Here is a 19158-nt window from a genome sequence, read left to right on the forward strand (position 1 = left end):
TTTCTTATTGAATTATTATTATATAAAAACTAAGATTATTCCTTTTGGCGATGATATTGCAATGCCGAGTAACCCAAAAAAAGTAACAAATCATAATTTCTAACTCCCCCTGACTATATCCAAAAGGATAAAGGCAACATGCTCATTCATAGGGTGCGTAGCGAAGCGAGTCACAGCGTGGATTAATTCTTCTCTAATAAAACAACATAAATAATAAACATAATATCCGTTAGTTTAAATTACCTTTATTTTATCTCTTAATTTACTACATAATGTGGATTTTGAAACAAATTATTCCAAGACACAGCTCTAAAGAACATTTTGTCCTTTTAAAATGAGGGTTTTCTGACAGACGGAATATCGCTAGATGGCGTTCATATCGTGAGGTCCGTTTGACGTTAGTTTTACTTGCGATTGGCTCATTTAGTTATAAAATAAACCAATTCCCAAATATGAGATAAATGTCAAAATGAGGGTTTTTCGACAGGAGAACTAGTGAGGTCCGTTTGACGTTTGCTTGCGATTGGCTCATTTACTTATTTAACCAATCACGAGCGCGACGCGAATGTCAATGAGGGTTTTCACAGAGGCGAAATATCCCTAGATGGCGTTAGTATCGTGACATTTGACATTTGACGTTGGCTTGCGATTCTCTCATTTAGCTTTTTAACCAATCACGAGCAAACGTCAAACGGAACTCACGATACTATCGCCATCTAGCGGTATTTCGCCTCTATGAAAACAATACAATACAATACAAAGACTCTTTATTGTACACCAGACATAGTAAGCGATACAGAAAACAAATTATTAAAATTACAAGGTGAGCAATAGGCGGCCTTATCGCTTAAGAGCCACAACCCTCATTGACATAATATAAATTGTTCTTGCTATAACTTCAAATATTTTCACTGTTACACAGACCGCAAGCAGCCTTTTCCGGCTTAAAATATGTATTAGAGCATACATGTGATTTTCTGACTAAAGGGTAGCTTGTGATCTCTTTGTCAGTCGATATTCAGTGCCTATTACTGTTGTTACCCTTTATAACATTGTTAAATTGCTGCTACACAGCTCTTGAGCAGCTATGTATTTTATTCAGCTTTAAGTGTAAATAAATAAATAAATATCACGGGACAATTCACACCAATTGACCTAGTCCTAAAGTAAGCTTAGCAAAGCTTGTTTTATGGGTACTAAGCAACGGCTAAAAAATAAAATTATTTAGATAGATACATACTTAAATACATAGTAAACACCCAAGACCTGAGAACAAACATACAATTTTCATACAAATATCTGTCCCGACACGGGAATCGAACCCGGGACCTCAAGCTTCGTAGTCAGGTTCTCTAACCACTAGGCCATCTGGTCGTCTATTTAAAATGAATCTGTTATCCGGCTATTATACAACCCATTGTGCTACTTGGGAAACGGGCCTCACAAAACTAACGCCATCTAGCGATATTTTGCCTGTCGAAAAACCCTCATCGTCAAACAGACCTTAAGCGCAGTTTAGACCTGCGAGAAAAATCGGGCAAGTTGCATTACATTGTGGCGCTAGACTGGCCACTTCAAACTCATTCGCTTTACGCCCTCGCAATGTAATGTAACTTGCATGATTTTTCTCGCAGGTCTAAACATGGCTTTAGAATACTTGCACCAACTAGCCTGTCACAGCAATCCTCATTCATTAATGGTGTCAAATTGTCCATTTACTTTCCCAACCATATCTACCCGAACTGTATCAAACTAATCAACACTCTATCACACTTAGGGGCTGTTTCACCATCCTTTGATTAGTGTTAACTGACGGTTAAATGTGATGCCGTCTCTATTTGTTTTGTTCGAATAGACGAAATAACCGTCAGTTAACACTAATCAATGGATGGTGGAACAGCCCCTTAACATAAAGATAATAAAGCAATTTAATGTGGCCAGATATGAGGTTGAGAAAGTACATGGACGAAATATCCGAGTGTATTTTATAATCTATTTACAAGCTACAGTTATGCGGCCACCTTGGAAAAGGCAAGGTGTCCTTAATATTGCTGATTCCGCACATCACTTGTAGGAGCCGCTCCAGGCCCAGCCCGTAGCCCCCCGTAGGGATGTTCCCGAATTTCCTCAACTCCAGATACCAGTCCAAGCTGTCAGAGGGGAGCTTGGCTTTAAGCTTCTCATAGCTATCTTCTCTGAGGCTTCCTCCTACTAACTCTCCCGTTATTGATGTTAGCAGATCCAGTGCATCGACCTGTGAAATTTAGTAGTGATAAATGTGACTTTAAATGTGACTTTAAAAGTATGATTCGTCGCTGATAATGGCTTTAACAGAAAAAAAAAGTGTCTACCCACATTAACATAGGCTATTTGACATTGCCAAAATATGAATTCCCCCACAAATTTTCTATGGTAATACTGAACTGTGATGTCAATTGTTGCCAACTCAATTGAGTATTTATTTACTTTGAGTTTCAGCTAATAAAAACTAAATTTTACAGTTAAATGAAAATTGGTAAAGAGAATTTTTTTTCTTTTACAATAGCTATCTTGGAATTATCAGTAAACAGAGTTAAATTACATATTGTAATTAAACATTCATGCAATATGTTTGTTAAATCTGTAAGTTTTAATAAATTTGAGTTTGATCTGGTTTATATTCATCCTTACCTATTTAACATCAGCTAAAGTAAAAAAATAAGGGTTAAACTTATGTCTACTTTCAACAGTTACCTTATTAGGTTCATCTTCACATTCCTTCATGTAAAATGACTTGAGCTGTTTGGGCCACTGCACTACAAACACAGGCACCCCATCACAGTACTCCACCAGGGCTAATTCCTGTTCTTTATTGATCCCCTCATCCGTTACATTCATTCCTTTTTTATCTAGAAAGCTTCTAGCTTCCTCGTAACTCAATGTTACAAACTTTTTGTCTAACCATGAAGGTGCTTTAATATTTTCTTTATCTAAAGTAAACAAATCAGCTTCATTTGTGTTTCTTGTCTGTACAAAAACATATTTTAATAACTCCTCTATATGACTTTGTAGATCTTTGATGTTATCACAGAATGCTAGCTCTCCTTCAAGCATATAAAATTCAGATAAATGTAATCTCGATCTAGAGTTTTCTGCTCTGAATGTGGGTCCTAGAGTGTAGACATTTCCCATTCCTCTGCAGATAGCTTCTAAATGCAACTGGCCAGAGACAGTCAGGAATGTTTTAGTGCCAAAATAAGCTGTGTCTCTGTCTCGGCCTTCCTGCATCATCGCTTTGACTGTCGCCTCACAGTCTGGCTGCACTTTGAACACCTCTCCAGCCCCTTCACAGTCATTTGATGTTAACATGGGCGTGTGGATGTGGATATAATTCTTAGCTGCGTAAAAATCATGTATGTGCCTCGTGACAGAGTGCCTAACCCTCAATATGGATGATATATAGTTAGTGCGAGCGCGTAAGTGCAAGTAGTGCCTTATGTACTCAGGTGGGTGAGTTGTGCGAGGGTTGAATGGGTATCCATCAGTAACTACGCATTCTCCGAGCACTTTGACACTGTCGGCGGTGAGCTCGAGCTGGCCGCGCGGGCTGCGTGACAGTTTCCCAACGACATGCACTGAGCTGCCGTAAGAAAGAGCTTCAGTCTTTAAATTTTTCGGAATAACGATTTGAAGTCTTTTCGCGCTGGAGCCATCGCTCACGTCTGCAAATATAAGCTCTTTCTGAACGCGGAGGTTTTTCACCCAACCCTGGAAATATTTAGATATAAAATTAGCAATAAAGCTAGAATTAAATAGTTATTCAAAAGTTGATCTTGATCATAACCTTAATTTCGGTGGATTCACCGACATTAGCCTTCTCTAAAACGGCAGCTATTGCGCTGTAATTTTTACGAATGTGTGAAATTCTAAAGTAATCTCTGAATTTAAGTAAATTCTTAGTCCACATTTTCTGTTATAATTAACTTATCAAAATAAACTTAGCTCGAGCTCCATGTATTTACTTTGTCAATGTCAGTGTCATTGTCAAAATATTGGTTCAATACTTAAAAGTTTTATACACGACAAGACAAAACGTCTCGAAGATCTAGCCTTAATAACCGTAAATATTTCCACGCCACGGTTACTAGTACAGCTCTAGCCTGTCAGTAGTGTCAGTGCAACGTCACGTATATCTTTTTTTATCTGTGAAACTGTCTGTCATGTCATTTGGCAAATCATGTTCAATTCCGTAGCGTTGTGAAAATAATTGTGCGTTAAAAATTATTTAGGCATTATTTGTTGTTAATTTATTACCAATTTTATATTTCACGTGAGTAATAATCAGTATTAGTATTTTTTTTGTATATGCCTGGTTGATCTGATAATTTCCCAGTGATAACTTAAAAATCGCAAGTTACATCTTAATTGTTAATAATTGTACGTGGAAACCAGTTTTCCTGTTTAAATAAGTCCTTGGATGTCGTTTGGTGGCATTCGATGTCGTCATTTGGTTCTATTTGAAGGTTATAGCGTGTTTTAAAGTCGAGTTTCCGTCTTTTCAAATTACTTTCGTGACCCACTGTACTACATTACCTATGGAAACTCATCAATACCTATTAATTATTAACACTTCTTCAATTTGAGTTATAGCCAATATTAGTTTTTCATTATGTTAATAGACCAAATCAGCTAAATTGATCGTAATTTTCTGACTGGCTGGAAGTCTAGCATGCTTGACCTCTTATCAGTACTTTGTACTTGTCTAATCTATAGATAACTGTGACTGTTTTATCACACTTTTCTGTAGTTATTATCCATTTCATACACACGCCAATATCACATAGAGGTGTAAGTTTGAACTATATTTTAATGGAATACTTTTCACCAGTCTCTGACCCAGTTGTAAATAGAAAGTGAAATGAAAAGTAAACTTTCATCTGCTCACACGGGAAATAATACTTTACTTCACTTATACAAATAATTGATCACTCATTTCTTACACTTATTTGACAGCTAATGGATGTTAGTAATGAAAACAAATATATATTTAATTATTAAACAAGACTAAAAATACACATATTAAGAAAACTTAAAAACTTAATACTAACTAAATTAAATTTAAAAAAGGCCCCCGTGGCATGGTGCCCAAAAGGCTGGCAGCATTCCCTCATTGAATGGTGAAATACCTATATTCCATTTCAATCACATGTACTTTCATAGAGAACAAATAGGGTTTTTCAATACTTGTCAAATGACAAATACAAAAATTTGTAGCTGTTGCTACTACTATATTTAAATGCCACATTTCTAGAGACCTTAGTAAGTCTGGTGTCTTCACTATTCTTCTAAACTGAGAAATCAAAACTTTACTGAAAAACTTTACAATACAATATACATATAAAAATATTCTTTAATAAAAACACAAAATGCATATGTTTTTATTTTGTAACATTTTAGTTTATATATAGTTATAGATGTTAGATAGTATTTTTTTTTATTCTGTAAATAAAGCATTAGAAGTGTTTGGTACTTACATAGATAAATACATACTTAAATAAAAATAATAACAAAATGCATGGCAGGCCTGTATACCTATGTCTTATTGCTTAAAAGCAATCTTTTCCAGATAACCATTATCAAACTTAAATTGTTTTTATTACAATATTAAGTTCAGTTAATTAATTCCATTCAAATGTCAAGCAAGTTTAGTAGGTACTTTGTGACAATGATGTCAGAAATCCATGTGTCATGACATAAAATATTATATAATTTACATTTTATATTTTTGTAATGAAAAAGGTTCATGTTTGTAAAAATGAGGTACAAATCTTTTCATTTTATTTATTAGTTAAGCTTGTATTGAGTTTGTTTTGCATTCTAGTCTCCAGTCTAGTGATTGTTCACAAACTTAAATATTATTCATGATAATCAATTCAGTCATGACATGACATTAAAATTATGTCAAGTGAACTATGGAACATCATATATAATTAAATTTTATCAAGCACATCAATTAAAAAAAGTCTTATTATTATGATTAGTACAAGTTCCCATGAGGTATTTTTGCTAAATGCAACAACTAGAAGAATATACTGTAAGCAATATACTACAGTTATTAATTAATATGCAAAGCAATTAACATCCACAGGCTGTAACCACAGTTACTTTAACTTAGTTACAGTTTTATGGAGAATTAGTGAGTTATGTTAGTGATTTAGTGAATTTACAGACACCACTTTTGTTTTAATCAGTTTAACTGAATGTAGTACATTATGAAGACAATTTGTTTGTGATTCTTTTGCAAAATGTTTAACAGAAGTCATTTTGCCTTTACAAATAGGTTTTTGTGGTTTAAATATTAAAAATTTAATGGTCAGCTGATACAAGTTGTATTGTCTGTCAACCAATTAGAAGGGCACTGGTGGCAACAACTTGTGGCCACCACACAATATAAAGTATCTGTAGTGGTAACTCATATGTTCATATGCCGTCTTACGCCAGATTATCCCTAAATATTCAAAATAGATAAATAATCTCAAAGAAAATTGTCCTAATGTAAATGACATGACTGTTTGCGATAATGTCAATGACATTATATTTTTTGTTAATATTGAGTCGCAATTCTAATCTAACCTACTTTTCTAGCTGCGGTTTGTTTCTGTTGGGGTCGCAATTCTCACCTAAGCTAGCATACTTTTCACGCTGCTGTTTGTTTTTGTAGGAGTCGCAGTTCTAACCTAACATAACCTACTTTTCTGGATGCGGTTCGTTTCTGTAGGTGTCGCAGTTCTAACCTATCCTAACTTAGGTACTTTTCTGGTACCGGTTTGTCACTGTTGGGGTCTCAGTTCTAACCTAATCTACTTTTCTAGCTTGCATGTGGCTGTTTGCCAACAAGTGGTCTGTTATGGCATTTAATATTACTACTCGTTAGTTTTATGTCTTACTATATTAGTATAAAACATATTAGGGATTTAGAGTAGATATTAGGACATGTGATATTATGGCTTATGATTATTAGGACATAAGATTATTATCGCAAGTGTTATGGCATTTGAGTTTAGGACAAACGATATTATGGATTACGAAGGAGACCCGTTTTCACCACAATTTTCTGTCACGGTATAAGACGAGGGTAGAACGAGATGGTGAATGCGATCGCTAACTTCAGACCCGGTCTAGACGGAGCGTTTTGCGCGCAAGCAAGGGCACTCGCGCGTTCCCAAGGTACTAGAGACACGTACACCCCGTCCAGTGCTCTCGCGCGATTCCATAGTGTCTACGCGCGTGTGCCGTCGCGCGACTTGTGCGCAAAACGCTCCGTCTGGACCGGGTCTTAGGCCGTGGCCGCCCGACGGTGAAACCGCCGCGGTTTTTAGCCGCGTGACTTTGTGAATCAAGTAAACTAATGCAAGCAGCCGCACTGGCGGCTTTAAGATTACTTGTATAATAAAGTCACGCGGTTAAAACCCGCGGCGGTTGAGCCTTAGTGCGGCCTCGGCGTTACGTGCATGCCACGTCAGCTAGCGTAGGCCCTAAAGCCGCGGGTCCACGGTGGATGCAGGCCGCTTCCAACTAAAGCAACTGGTCTATGGGGGTCTATATCCGATGATGATCTGATATACAATCCACGTCCCGCAGCTGCAGCGAACAATGTCCGAGGGTCAGAGCGGCGACTCGGGCCCGCCGAAGGGTCTCCCGGCGTTGAAGGCGCACGTGTCCGCCAACAAGGTGGACGTGGCGCTGTGGGCCATCCGGCTGCTGACCGTGCTCTGCACCATCGGATACGTGCTGCCCATCTTCAACAAGTCAGTACCTCATTGCAGGCTCAGCACCCCACTAGTTAACCTTTTTCCAGGCATCCTAGTAACTAATAGTAGATTATTGTCGTGGCCTGGAAGTAGGCAATTGCTGGCTGAGTACGAGTTAACTAATTCGAAGCCAGCAATTGCTACTCCAGCCGAGACTAATATAAAGCTTTTCTCAAAAATGGTGAATAATTCTGAAATGGAATAAACTTTTTCTCAAAATATATTATAAAATTTAATTTTATTCCAATATTTTTCTTATGCTTTCCCGCCTTTTTTCATTAAAAATAAACTGCAGGTGTATTTTTCCACTGAAAACACCACAAGCTATTTAAGACCCAATAGAAAAAGTCCGGAGTTCCAACAAAATATCTGATACCGGCCATTAGACTTGGCTGTATATGAGTTGTGCCAACATTTCCATGGCCTTTTTAACTTTAAAAAAAATGTGACTTTATGGTCAGCGAAAAATTAAAAAGTTAAAAAGATTGCAGGCGCGCTAGCTCGACAATAATGAATTAGCGCGCCTGCAATCTTTTTAACTTTTTAATTTTTCGCTGACCATATACTATGCACTTCACCTTCTGATATGTAAAGAATAATGTCAACATTTACGGACATTTTTGAGAAAATATGTATTATGTATTATAAATGCGAAAGTAGCATGAGTGTGTGTGTGTGTTGTGAATGTTTGTTACTCTTTAACGCTAAACGGCTGGACAAATTTGGATGAAATTTGGTATGTAGATAGCAGAAAGTCTGGAATAACATATAGGCTACTTTTTATCCTGATATTCCCACAGGATAGGGATATAGTCTCGAAATCTCATCCGCTGTGTATAGTCATCAAATTTAGCACGGTTTTTTTTTGAGAATTTCAACGGGAATCTTAACGATTACGATGGATTAGTGGGTTGGATCCCAGTTAATATTATAAATGCGAAATCTATAAGTCTGTTTGTTTGTTTGTATGTTTCTTTGTATGTTACTTTATTACATCTAAACCGTTGAACCGATTTAGATGAAATTCGGTATACAGATAGTTTGAGTCCCGGGGAAGGATATAGGATAGCTTTTATCCCGGAAATTTGCATAGCTCCCGCGGGATAGCGATAACCGAATTCTAAGCGGACGGAGTCGCGGGTAACTGCTAGTTATTCATAAAATTACACATGTAGTGATTGCTGTGCCATTACTGTGCCTTACAGGGTTCACATTTGACTCTATATTGACCTAATCTTAATAACTATGTGCCTACAACGTGAAATGCAATAAAATTTGAATTCGAAAATTTTCGAAATTTTGTGAATTTGAAAGACTTCGTAATCGTAGAAAATAATAACGTGTCGTGTTGTGTTACTGTCGTAGCCCGGTGTCTGCGTTCTACAAGGCTCTGTTGGGCAACGCGGCCGTGTCGGCGCTGCGGCTGCACCAGCGGGTGCCGGCGCGGGAGATCGCGCTGTCGCGGGAGTTCGTGGCGCGCTTCTTCCTCGAAGACTCCGCGCATTATCTCTTCTACTCGCTCATCTTCATGAACGTCGCGCCCAACCTGTGTATCCTTTTCAAAATCAATATTCAAAACGCATCCTATAAGTAGGCCTGCGATGAACAAATTGGTGTTTGAACCGCCGTCATTATTCTCACTCAACACTTTTACCGGATTTCTTGTGAAATTGATACAATAATAAATAATAATAATAAATCTCATGGGACACTTGACACCAATTGACCTAGTCCCAAACTAAGCAAAACTTGTACTATAGATACTAGGTAACGGATAAACATACTTATATAGATAAATCCAAGACCCGAGAACAATTATTATTTACGCAATGCGCGACTACAGCGTAATAAAATGACTGCTCGAAGATATTCATTTTTTTGAGGCCGTGAGTTGCCTGACATGTAATTGTTACTTGACATTGTATAAACTCATTTACTATAACCACTGATCGTAAACTGCAAAGGGAAGTGCGATATATTCTCCGTCCTTCTCTCACATGTCAACAATCGACAACTGACCGGTCGTGCGGACTTCGCTCAGTATAATCGCCGTGTAGCTACGTTAATAAAAAAAAAGCATTTTTGCCCATGGTTTAGACATCTTATTTGTAAAAAAAATCTAGATAAGTATGATAACTCGAAAAAAATGGAACTTCCAACTCTGAATTCTAATAAGTGTCCAACGTCAAATCAACCTTCACTAGCTGCTTGTACTAATAAATATTTATGGAAATATCAATTAAAGATGGCGCCTTGAAGAGTTCAGGGTCATTTGTTAAGTATCTATAGGTAGAGTAATTCACGATGACGCGTGCCGTGGTTCTTATTACAATGTCATTAATGTCTAATTTTGACAAAATCACGCGTCTTCGTGGATGGCACTAGGTATACATATATATCATCGATTAGCGAAGCGACTCGGTTACATGCACACATCTTGTAATTAAATTTTTAAAAGTTAAGCCTGCCCGATGTCCGAGACGGAATCGCGCGCTGAGGGTTTCGTAAAATATACGTAACGAAATTTTCAATTTGTATGTTTTTCCATGGACAAGAATGCTTTGTTCATCTCTATAGAAATATTATAAGATTCACTTCATTCGATACGTTTAACTAGATATCCGGAAACATGTTAAAAAAAAGTAAAAAAAAAATGAAAAATCCATGAATAGTAAAAATAATGAAATGAGTCAAGAAAGTTATCGAAAGGCCTATAAAATAAACACTCAGCCATTTGCCCAAACCTGGTCATTGACCTGTACGAGGCTACCGACTACTGCCAATTAACCGTAATACTCATAAAAAAATGTTAGTTGAGCCACGTGCTGCACCACTCAAGGCCTCTAAACTGACGTTGGAAGCAAAACCGGTTTTTATCGTAAACTTTTTTTTTTTTTTTCAGTATGATCTCCACAATAATCATAATTTTAGGTCAATTGAAAGTATCTACCCTATGGAATGTGCGATTGCAGATGAAATAAAATTAAAGTGACTTGCATTTTAGTGGCCGATTCCTAAATATTGCTATAAATGTGTTGCAGTTAGGTAACACACACCGTTAATCGTGTCCTAAATAACCGCAGAACAAAAGCATCAAAAATATTTGCTTATTACGACGAATTCTTGTAAATATGAAGAAAGAAAAGGAATATTGGGATCAGTGGCGTAGCGTGTCTGGAGCGGGGGGGGGGGGGGGACAAAATTGCATAAAACTTTAATGGTATGTGTGAGTGAAGTTTCCCATCCGCACTGGGCGCGCGTGGGAACTACGGCCCAAGTGTTCTCATTCTGAGAGAAGGACTGTGCCCAGCCGTGGGACGTGTAGGTACAGGCTGGGATGATGATGATAATTCCATAACAAAAAAAAGTAGCATCTACGATTCGGACCGATTACAATTAGTGCCCTAAATAAGAGGGCGGCAAGATTTTCTTCCGCCCCGGGCGGATAATACCCACGCTACGCCACTGATTGGGATAACGAATATCCTATCCTACTAATATTATAAATGTGAAAGTTTGTGAGTGAGTGAGTGAGTATGTTTGTTACTTCTTCACGCTGAAACGGCTGGACGGATTTGGATGAATTTTAGTTATAGTATTAAAACATAGGATACTTTTTATCCCGATATTCCCACGGGATAGGGATAATATCTCTAAATAACAACCGCTGAGAGTCATGAAATTTGGTATACATACAAGTATGTAGATAGCTGGACATCTGGAATAACACATAGGCTACTTTTTATTTTGGTACTCCCACGGGATAGGGATAAAGTCCCAAAATAACAACCGCTGGGCTTAGAGTCATGAAATTTGGCATGAGTGTTTTAATTTAACGCCAATGAAAACCGCGATGTAATTTTAGGGAATTCACACGAGAATTTAATAAAATCCCGGAATTTCAATTCAACTGCTGTATCTAATGATTTACGCGTGCGAAGCGGGTAAAAGAGGTACTTATTGAAAAAAAAAAATAGCTTTTAGCTTGTGTCTAGGTCAGTAGGTATGTATTCTCTCATTTATTAGGTACATATAACTTTGCAAAATGCCTTGACTCGTAGGCAGTGATCCTGACGCCCATCTTCCTGTTCGCGCTGCTTCACGCGGCGTCCTACTCGCTCACCATACTCGATGTAAGTTAAATTCGTTATATAAGATAACTAGCTTGAGCCCACGACTTCACCCAGTTCGTACCCGAGGGATTTCGCACAACCAGTTGTCATGCCTTGTCCAGATCATAAACGGAACTTCTACAAAAATTCAGCTTTCCAGGTCCGAGAGTGGGCTGTTGATGAGTCAGTAGATCAGGACCGTTGCCACGGAACCATTATCGCTTCACCATGGCTGTCTGTCCGTCCTTCCGCGGCTTAGCTTATAGACTATTTTAGTGCTAGAAAGTTGTAATTTTGCATGAATCCAGCTTATATACGTCCCACTGCTGGGCACAGGATTGGGAACTTCACACACGCTATTAAATTGCTTCGCAGGTTTGTGCAGTAAATGTCAAATGTAATTTCGCACATGAATTTCGAAAAACCCAGAGGCGCGAGCCACCACCACGCCTTTTATTTTGCATGAGTATTATTTAGCAAATATGCCGACAAAGTGAAGTGTTTTTTTTCTCGTCTATCCTAATAGCGTGGAGTATCCTTAGATAGATCTGTTGATACAATATTTGATTGACACTTCGGGTGCCGTTGTATTCCAATTGAGATCCGATTTTTCGCGATGGAAACAGTTTATGCACTATTTATCTGCGGATCGGCAAACACAGCGTAGGACGTCCACTAACGAGATGGACGGATGACCTGGTTAAAGCCGCGGGTTCAATATGGATGCAGGCCGCTTCCAACCGAAGCAACTGGAGGTCTATGGGGGAGGCCTAAGTCCAACAGTGGACGTCCTACGGCTGATGACGACCGGGTAGCTAAGTTGTTAGTGACCTTGACTATGAAGCTAGCGGTTGCGGGTTCGATCCCCGCGACGGGCAAATATTTGTATGATGGACACGAATGTATGTTTGTTTGTAGTTAAGTGCATATATATTTATCTATATTATGTATGTCTATCCGTTGTCTAGCACCCATACTACATGCTTTTGCTTTCGTCTTTCTAGATGGCGCCACTGTTGCGTGAAGTTTTTAAGTGTGGCTTTCAAAGTCTGTTATTACGGGCGTGAAAACAAAGTTTAGATTAAAATCATATTTAATGCACTTTAAAACCGTACCATAAAAATATCGAGCAACCACAGTGTTGCGTAGTCCCGTTTTGTTCGGAAAAAAAGGGAGGACAAAAGTTTCCGAAAGACTATACTGTCTCAAAACACAGACATTCATTGCCCCGTAACGCATAATTGCCATAATTAATGTCAGGTAATGCAAAATATTCACAAAATTATTCTAATTATAAACCCTCGTAGCTCACCCAAAAACGATGAGATTTGACATTTCGGAGACCTCACGCTACACTAGCGCCTCTAGCGGCGAATTCATACGCGATAGCCCTCATTGGTGTGATTTGCCCCAAGATATTATATGATGATGCTGACTATATCTGCATGGTTGTGTTGCGCAGACGCTGGGTCAGAACTCCCTGTGGGTGGCGCGTTTGCTGATCTCTCTGGTGGAGTTCCAGTCGCGCAACATCCTGCGGGCCGCCGCGCTCGCCGAGATACTGCTGTTCCCGCTCGTCGCGGTCATGGCGCTCTTGTGAGTATACGCCTTAATATCTGCCTAAAGACACGTACGCACTATGCGGTCAGCCGTGCCCGTGCGGCTCTTCAAAGTATCGCTCGAGAGAGACGGCGCGCTCAAACCGCACGGTTAGCCGTATAGTGCGTATGTAGCCTTAAGAGTTTCGCGTTCAGATTTCTGTGTATAAAGAACATGAGTCGTATTTATAGTGCTTTCATTCTAGCATGGTGCAGGTGACAGCTGCAGCCTGGTGGTTTTTGGAGTCACGTAAACCTTGTCGCGAACCCCCTACCGTCGAATAGCGAACCCCTAGGGGTTCGCGTACCCCACTTTGAGTAACCCTGATTTAGGCGAAAACACTATTTTGATGAGAATATTAGTGAAATTCTAGGTTGGGATATTATTTGCCACTTAAGTAAAGCGCCATTTAAGTAAGTAGGCGGCTGGTCGCCGCCCGGTTGGGCGACCCAGGTACCGCTGGGAGGACAGTGTCCAGGCGGATCTGCGACGTCTCTAAGTCGACGACTGGCAAGAGGCTGCGCACGATCGGGACAGATGGCGTGCTCTCGTTTCGGAGGCCAAGACCCTCTTTGGGTCCCTGAGCCAAATTAGTTAGTAAGTTATTTAAGTAAAGCTAAACGGAGATTACATGAATGTTCGTTACTTATCAATTAATAAAAGTACCGATATAACTCAAGATCCATTAGGTTACATCACTAAACGAGTCTCTGGTGTTACGTTACATGCATATTACGTTTCTTCTCTGCACTTAATTGTGCTTTAAATTTTACTAGATGAAAACCCGGCTTCGCTCGGGTAAAATGTAGACTCATAATAATATGTTTGAAAAAAATTTTTGCCAGTGTAGACTGTTGTACTTATCGAAAAATCTGACGTATATTCCCAGCCTTAATTATTATCACAAACACTTTAACGGCTAACCTACGTATCGGTATTTCACCAGTAGATATTTCTCCTAAATCTTATTTGCCCAAATAACTACGTAGTCAGTCCCAAAGTTCTGTCACAAATGAAAATAATGATAAAAACAAAAGTACCAATCAGTTTTTAATAAATTATATACCAATTTAAAGTACATTTAATAAAAAAATAAATTTAAGTACTTAAAATTATTCAAAATGACTTCCTTTGTTTTTAATACAGGCCCTTAATCGGCGCAGCCAGTCGTCTATCGCAGCACGCACCATTTTCATGTCTATTTCAGCGACTGCTTTTCTTAAAGATGACTTCAGGCTCTCCAAATTTTTATGGGGTTTAGCACAGATCTTCCCCTCTAAGACCTGCCAAATTTTAAAGTCCAGAGGATTAAGGTTCGGACTGGAGGAAGGCCAATCTTCGTGTCTTATAAAGTCGATTTTTTGACGGCCAAACCAGGCTTGAGTGGTCTTGGCTTTGTGTGCTGGCGCAGAATCCTGCTGGAACACAAAATTATGTCCTGAAAATAGCGTGTTGGGCAGATAATTTTGACATGCTTATCCAAAACCGTCTCTTGGTACACTTTCGCACTGATTTTGACCCCTTTTTCGCAAAAATGAACCTCAGTTGGCCCGTAATAAGATCAGAGAATACTCTTCAGAGCTCCTAGCGTACACTCTATCATTATGTTTATTGTACTTCTCTTCAATATCGAAAATCTTTTCGTCTGTAAAGAGGATATCACGGTGTCGATTTTTCGCGTACCGCTTTAACAACTTCCGGGATCTTTTAAACCTTATTGTTTTTAGACGGGCATTAAGTAAGTGCCCACTCTATTTTTTGTATGCTCGCAGACTAAGATCTTCGTTTAAAACCTTTTTGACGGTTTTTCTACTGACACCCATCTGCAAAGCCATCAACTTCTGTTTTCGGACAGGATTTCTTGCTATGCGTGCCTTGATCGCTTTGATCACTGCTGGTGTTTGTACGGAGCGAGGCCGGCCAATTCTTTTCTTGTCCTCAACACTGGAGACTTCATTGTACCTGTCAATCGTACGGTACACAAACCTAAGCGTTATATTTACATTTTTGAGCAACTTGAAAATGGTACTTGGCGAGTGCCCACAGCGGTGCAATGCTAAAACAGCTATTCGGTTTTCTTTCAACGTCCACTCCATCGTGAGAAATTGCAGCGAATGACTGTTTATTGTTTTAAAATAATTGACAAACATTCAAAAATGGAATTCAATCAAATTTTCTTAAAATCATGTTTTAAATTTAAAAATAATGTTCCAGTGACAGAACTTTGGGACCGACTACGTATGTCTGTCTCATAATCAAAGAAATTAGACCTAAAGGGCCCCATATAAGGTACGATCCGTCTGTACGATCGATCTGATGAAAATCGACGAATCGTACCGTGTGTGGGGCCCTTAAAAGGTCACAATGGAGAACGAAATGCAAACCTGTGACACGTGATGACGTGACACTCACGCCACTTTGATGTGATGACTTTGACATGTTTACTTCGCAACGCCATTATATATACTCAGTAATTTATTCCATTTTTTATTGAAAATACTCGCTAAATCCGAATTTTCTACCTACAAGTTGTCGACTCGGAACAAACGTCAACAACTGAAGATAGTTATAGTTGAAGGTAGTTGGTGATAGTTTTGAGTTTTGATAAGATCCATTCAAGTTTTCCGGCAAGACGTTTCGTTTTACACAGTCACATGAGTCACAGTTCTTTGTAATGGATACTTTTTTGGCGTGACGCACGCGATGTGTTAAGGGCGAGCCGTATCTAAGAGCTAGCTAGTATGAAACGGAACGTTTATTAACTACCCAAGATGGCGACTGCGGTTTGTTTGTCAGTGCCATTAGAATTTAACGAAATTCTCCATAATCCGAATTTTGCGGATATATGTTGTCGACTCGGATCGACTAATTTTTTACGCTCTTCAATTTGATGTGCATTTCGTTCGAGTCTACCGTACCCCTGGACGAAATTATTAATATAGAAGATTATTTGATTTTAAAAATCTGATAGGTTAAATTAATTTCGTATAACATAGTTCTTTATGTTCGAATATTTTACTTCAGATATATTCAGGCTACAACTGAAATATACTTCCATATATTTACCCCCTTATTCATAAAACTTAACAAGCCTATGTTAACTAACAAATGCTTTGTGCCTTTATAACAAATACAAATGTCGAAGTGACAGATAAGGACAAACGAATTTTAGCGGCATTTTAACTAAAATAGGTTTGATTGTCGTTTATGAATAAGGGGGTTAGACCGCAGCAACTTTTTTTGAGTAAAAAGAAACGATGCATCAAGTGTCACCCGCACCATGCTAGAATGAAAGTACTGTAAAGAGGCCTGTCCGAACGAACTAAAAAAAAAAAAAAAGTACTGTAAAGAGTGTTTTCATCTCTCCTGTTCGGAAAGTTTAATTTTCATGGGTAGCCGGGTATAAAATTGCTTTTTCATCTCTAGGGTGGATAGTATTTTTTTTTTTTTAATTTTTCGATTAGCCACGGAGTCGAAGATAATTGAGTTACGTCAATGACACTTTTTTTCACGTTTCGGCATGGCCATCTAGATGCACATCGTGACCAAGGAGCTTATATACAACACTGGAGGTTGCACGCCGAACATCCGTTTGAAACAAGAAATTTGATCTTTATTACGTCACGAACTCTTCTCTTTCTTTAGTTAGGTTAAGAAAGAGATGGAAGTCATTCGTGAAATGTGAAAGAAAGAGATAGAATATATAAATAAGTAATAAAGGTCAAACTTCTTCGTTCAGCGTTCAACCTCCAGTTTTGTATATAAGTTCCTTGATTGTGACCAACTCGTTTTTTTTTATAGTCGGCCGTGGAAACTTGGCAAGTGGCCAGTCGAAAAGGAACCGTTGGAGTTTGGATATAAATAAATTCAATTTATTATTATTCTCATTTTTTCTGTTGTATTTTACTTTCCTCACAGTCGAAATGAAAAGTAGTGTCTAACTCGGGTGAAATTACCCATTTCCCCTCGAACTATTGGCGCTCTCACTTCGTACGAGCGCCAGAAATATCTCGGGTGAAATGGGTCACTTTCCACCCTTGGTTATCAATGTACTATTTGTTATTCCGTTAGCGGGTACTGCGGGCTGCTGACTCCGTTCGTGTACTACTACTTCGTGACGTGGCGCTACGCGTCGCGCCGCAACCCGTACACGCGCAACACGTTCCGGGAGCTGCGCGTGCTCGCCGAGCGGCAGGCCGAGCGGCCCGCGCTGCCCGCCGCCCTCCGCGGGGCCCTCGCCAGCGGGATACAGCTGGTCTGCCGCATGGCGCCGCCCACGGAGCCGCAGCCGCAGTGAGTACTGATGTAACTGTTGCTGCAACACGTTGCGAGCGGCAGGCCGAGCGGCCCGCGCTGCCCGCCGCCCTCCGCGGGGCCCTCGCCAGCGGGATACAGCTGGTCTGCCGCATGGCGCCGCCCACGGAGCCGCAGCCGCAGTGAGTACTGATGTAACTGTTGCTGCAACACGTTGCGAGCGGCAGGCCGAGCGGCCCGCGCTGCCCGCCGCCCTCCGCGGGGCCCTCGCCAGCGGGATACAGCTGGTCTGCCGCATGGCGCCGCCCACGGAGCCGCAGTGAGTAACAGCCTGTCCAGACGAGGAGTTTGAGGAGTTTTACGCGCTTTGATCGAAGTTATCACGACCCATTTCGAACCACCAACACGTCCAATAGTCAAGTTGTGCAAGTGTGCGCTCTGGACAAGCTGTAACTGTTGCTGCAACACGCAGTGAGTGCTGTGGCTGTTCCCACAACGCGCAGTTTTTTAAACATACATAATAGATGAAACTACTGATTGCCTCCCTGGCTACTCGAGTAATGTAATCCTCCCACATTTAGAAACGAAAGAATAGACGCTCATTCATAAATGCATCATTGTTCTATTTATCTATTTTATCACTAATATTTATCATATCACCACATTGAAAACGAACGTATCTATCATGTGAAGACTATAAAAACATGATATTTACATACGAATATGTAGGTGATTGACGTCGTTTATGAAGAGACGTTGTTGTCAAGAGACCACGATCATAAGATCGAGTGTGTCCTCAGAAGGACAGTTTGTTTATGTTCTCAGAAGAACAGTTTGTTTGTTTTCCTCGTGCAAGATCATCGCATCTTCATCTTCAAGCCTCGAAGAATCTTCGTCGTCGTACTCCAGAGAGCGGAGACACGCTTCACTCGAAGTACATCGGAGCTACGACGACGTGTTCACTCCTCGACGGCCGCGCGCAGAAAAGAGCGAAGACGATGCCGCGCGCAGTTTTGTAGAGACGCGAGCGAGAGATCCGAGCGTTGCATAGCTCACGCATCCTCTCGCTCATTTAGAGCGAGAGCGCGGCGAACGCGGCGAACGTTTCTGTCCTCCGGGAACCTCGCACTAGTTGCGCTTTGTTTATATTGTATATATTAGATCATTTTTGTAAATAAATTCTCCTCTTCTTCTTCTACACGCAATCAATTAGGGTGTTTTACTTACCTGCCACCAAACATCCCTAAAGTGGTGACCCCGTGAAGAACATCAACCTTGTGAAGATGACTCACACCGCAGCTGAAGCCGGCGTACTGAAGCCTCAAGCTCCGCCACCAGCTCATCCACATCCATCAACCGTCGACACGCAATTTCTCATCGACGAGTTAAGAAGAATCCAGCGA

General features: G+C 39.9%; 2 protein-coding genes across 2 annotated transcripts; one reads left to right on the forward strand and one right to left on the reverse strand.

Annotated features, from left to right (window-relative positions):
* Positions 1-750: 750 nt before the first annotated feature.
* AsnRS-m (asparagine--tRNA ligase, mitochondrial) lies at positions 751-4090 on the reverse strand. Its single transcript, XM_074098769.1, has 3 exons — positions 3824-4090; positions 2734-3747; positions 751-2254 (listed from the first exon to the last, which is right to left on the reverse strand). The coding sequence occupies exons 1-3, from the start codon at positions 3944-3946 to the stop codon at positions 1997-1999; spliced, it is 1395 nt and encodes a 464-aa protein (XP_073954870.1). The 5' UTR covers positions 3947-4090; the 3' UTR covers positions 751-1996.
* Positions 4091-4195: 105 nt separating this feature from the next.
* On the forward strand, positions 4196-17821 carry Kr-h2 (transmembrane protein 33-containing Krueppel homolog 2). Its single transcript, XM_074098770.1, has 6 exons — positions 4196-4309; positions 7621-7787; positions 9156-9340; positions 11856-11923; positions 13365-13498; positions 17573-17821. Exons 2-6 carry the CDS (start codon positions 7633-7635, stop codon positions 17796-17798), a joined length of 768 nt encoding a protein of 255 aa, XP_073954871.1. The 5' UTR covers positions 4196-4309; positions 7621-7632; the 3' UTR covers positions 17799-17821.
* The last annotated feature ends 1337 nt before the right edge of the window (positions 17822-19158 follow it).

The sequence above is a fragment of the Choristoneura fumiferana genome, chromosome 15 (assembly GCF_025370935.1).
Source record: "Choristoneura fumiferana chromosome 15, NRCan_CFum_1, whole genome shotgun sequence".
Taxonomy (NCBI): Eukaryota; Metazoa; Arthropoda; class Insecta; order Lepidoptera; family Tortricidae; genus Choristoneura; species Choristoneura fumiferana.

What these genes read in the sequence shown, in the direction of transcription:
- AsnRS-m (XM_074098769.1), bottom strand. Translation starts at nt 3,946, where the DNA reads ATGTGGACTAAGAATTTACTTAAATTCAGAGATTACTTTAGAATTTCA. An exon ending in GTGAATCCACCGAAATTAAG is followed by an intron (nt 3,748 to 3,823) that starts GTTATGATCAAG and finishes AAATATTTCCAG; the next exon opens with GGTTGGGTGAAAAACCTCCG. An exon ending in GTGAAGATGAACCTAATAAG is followed by an intron (nt 2,255 to 2,733) that starts GTAACTGTTGAA and finishes TAAATTTCACAG; the next exon opens with GTCGATGCACTGGATCTGCT.
- Kr-h2 (XM_074098770.1), top strand. Translation starts at nt 7,633, where the DNA reads ATGTCCGAGGGTCAGAGCGGCGACTCGGGCCCGCCGAAGGGTCTCCCG. An exon ending in GAACGTCGCGCCCAACCTGT is followed by an intron (nt 9,341 to 11,855) that starts GTATCCTTTTCA and finishes ACTCGTAGGCAG; the next exon opens with TGATCCTGACGCCCATCTTC. An exon ending in ACTCGCTCACCATACTCGAT is followed by an intron (nt 11,924 to 13,364) that starts GTAAGTTAAATT and finishes TGTGTTGCGCAG; the next exon opens with ACGCTGGGTCAGAACTCCCT.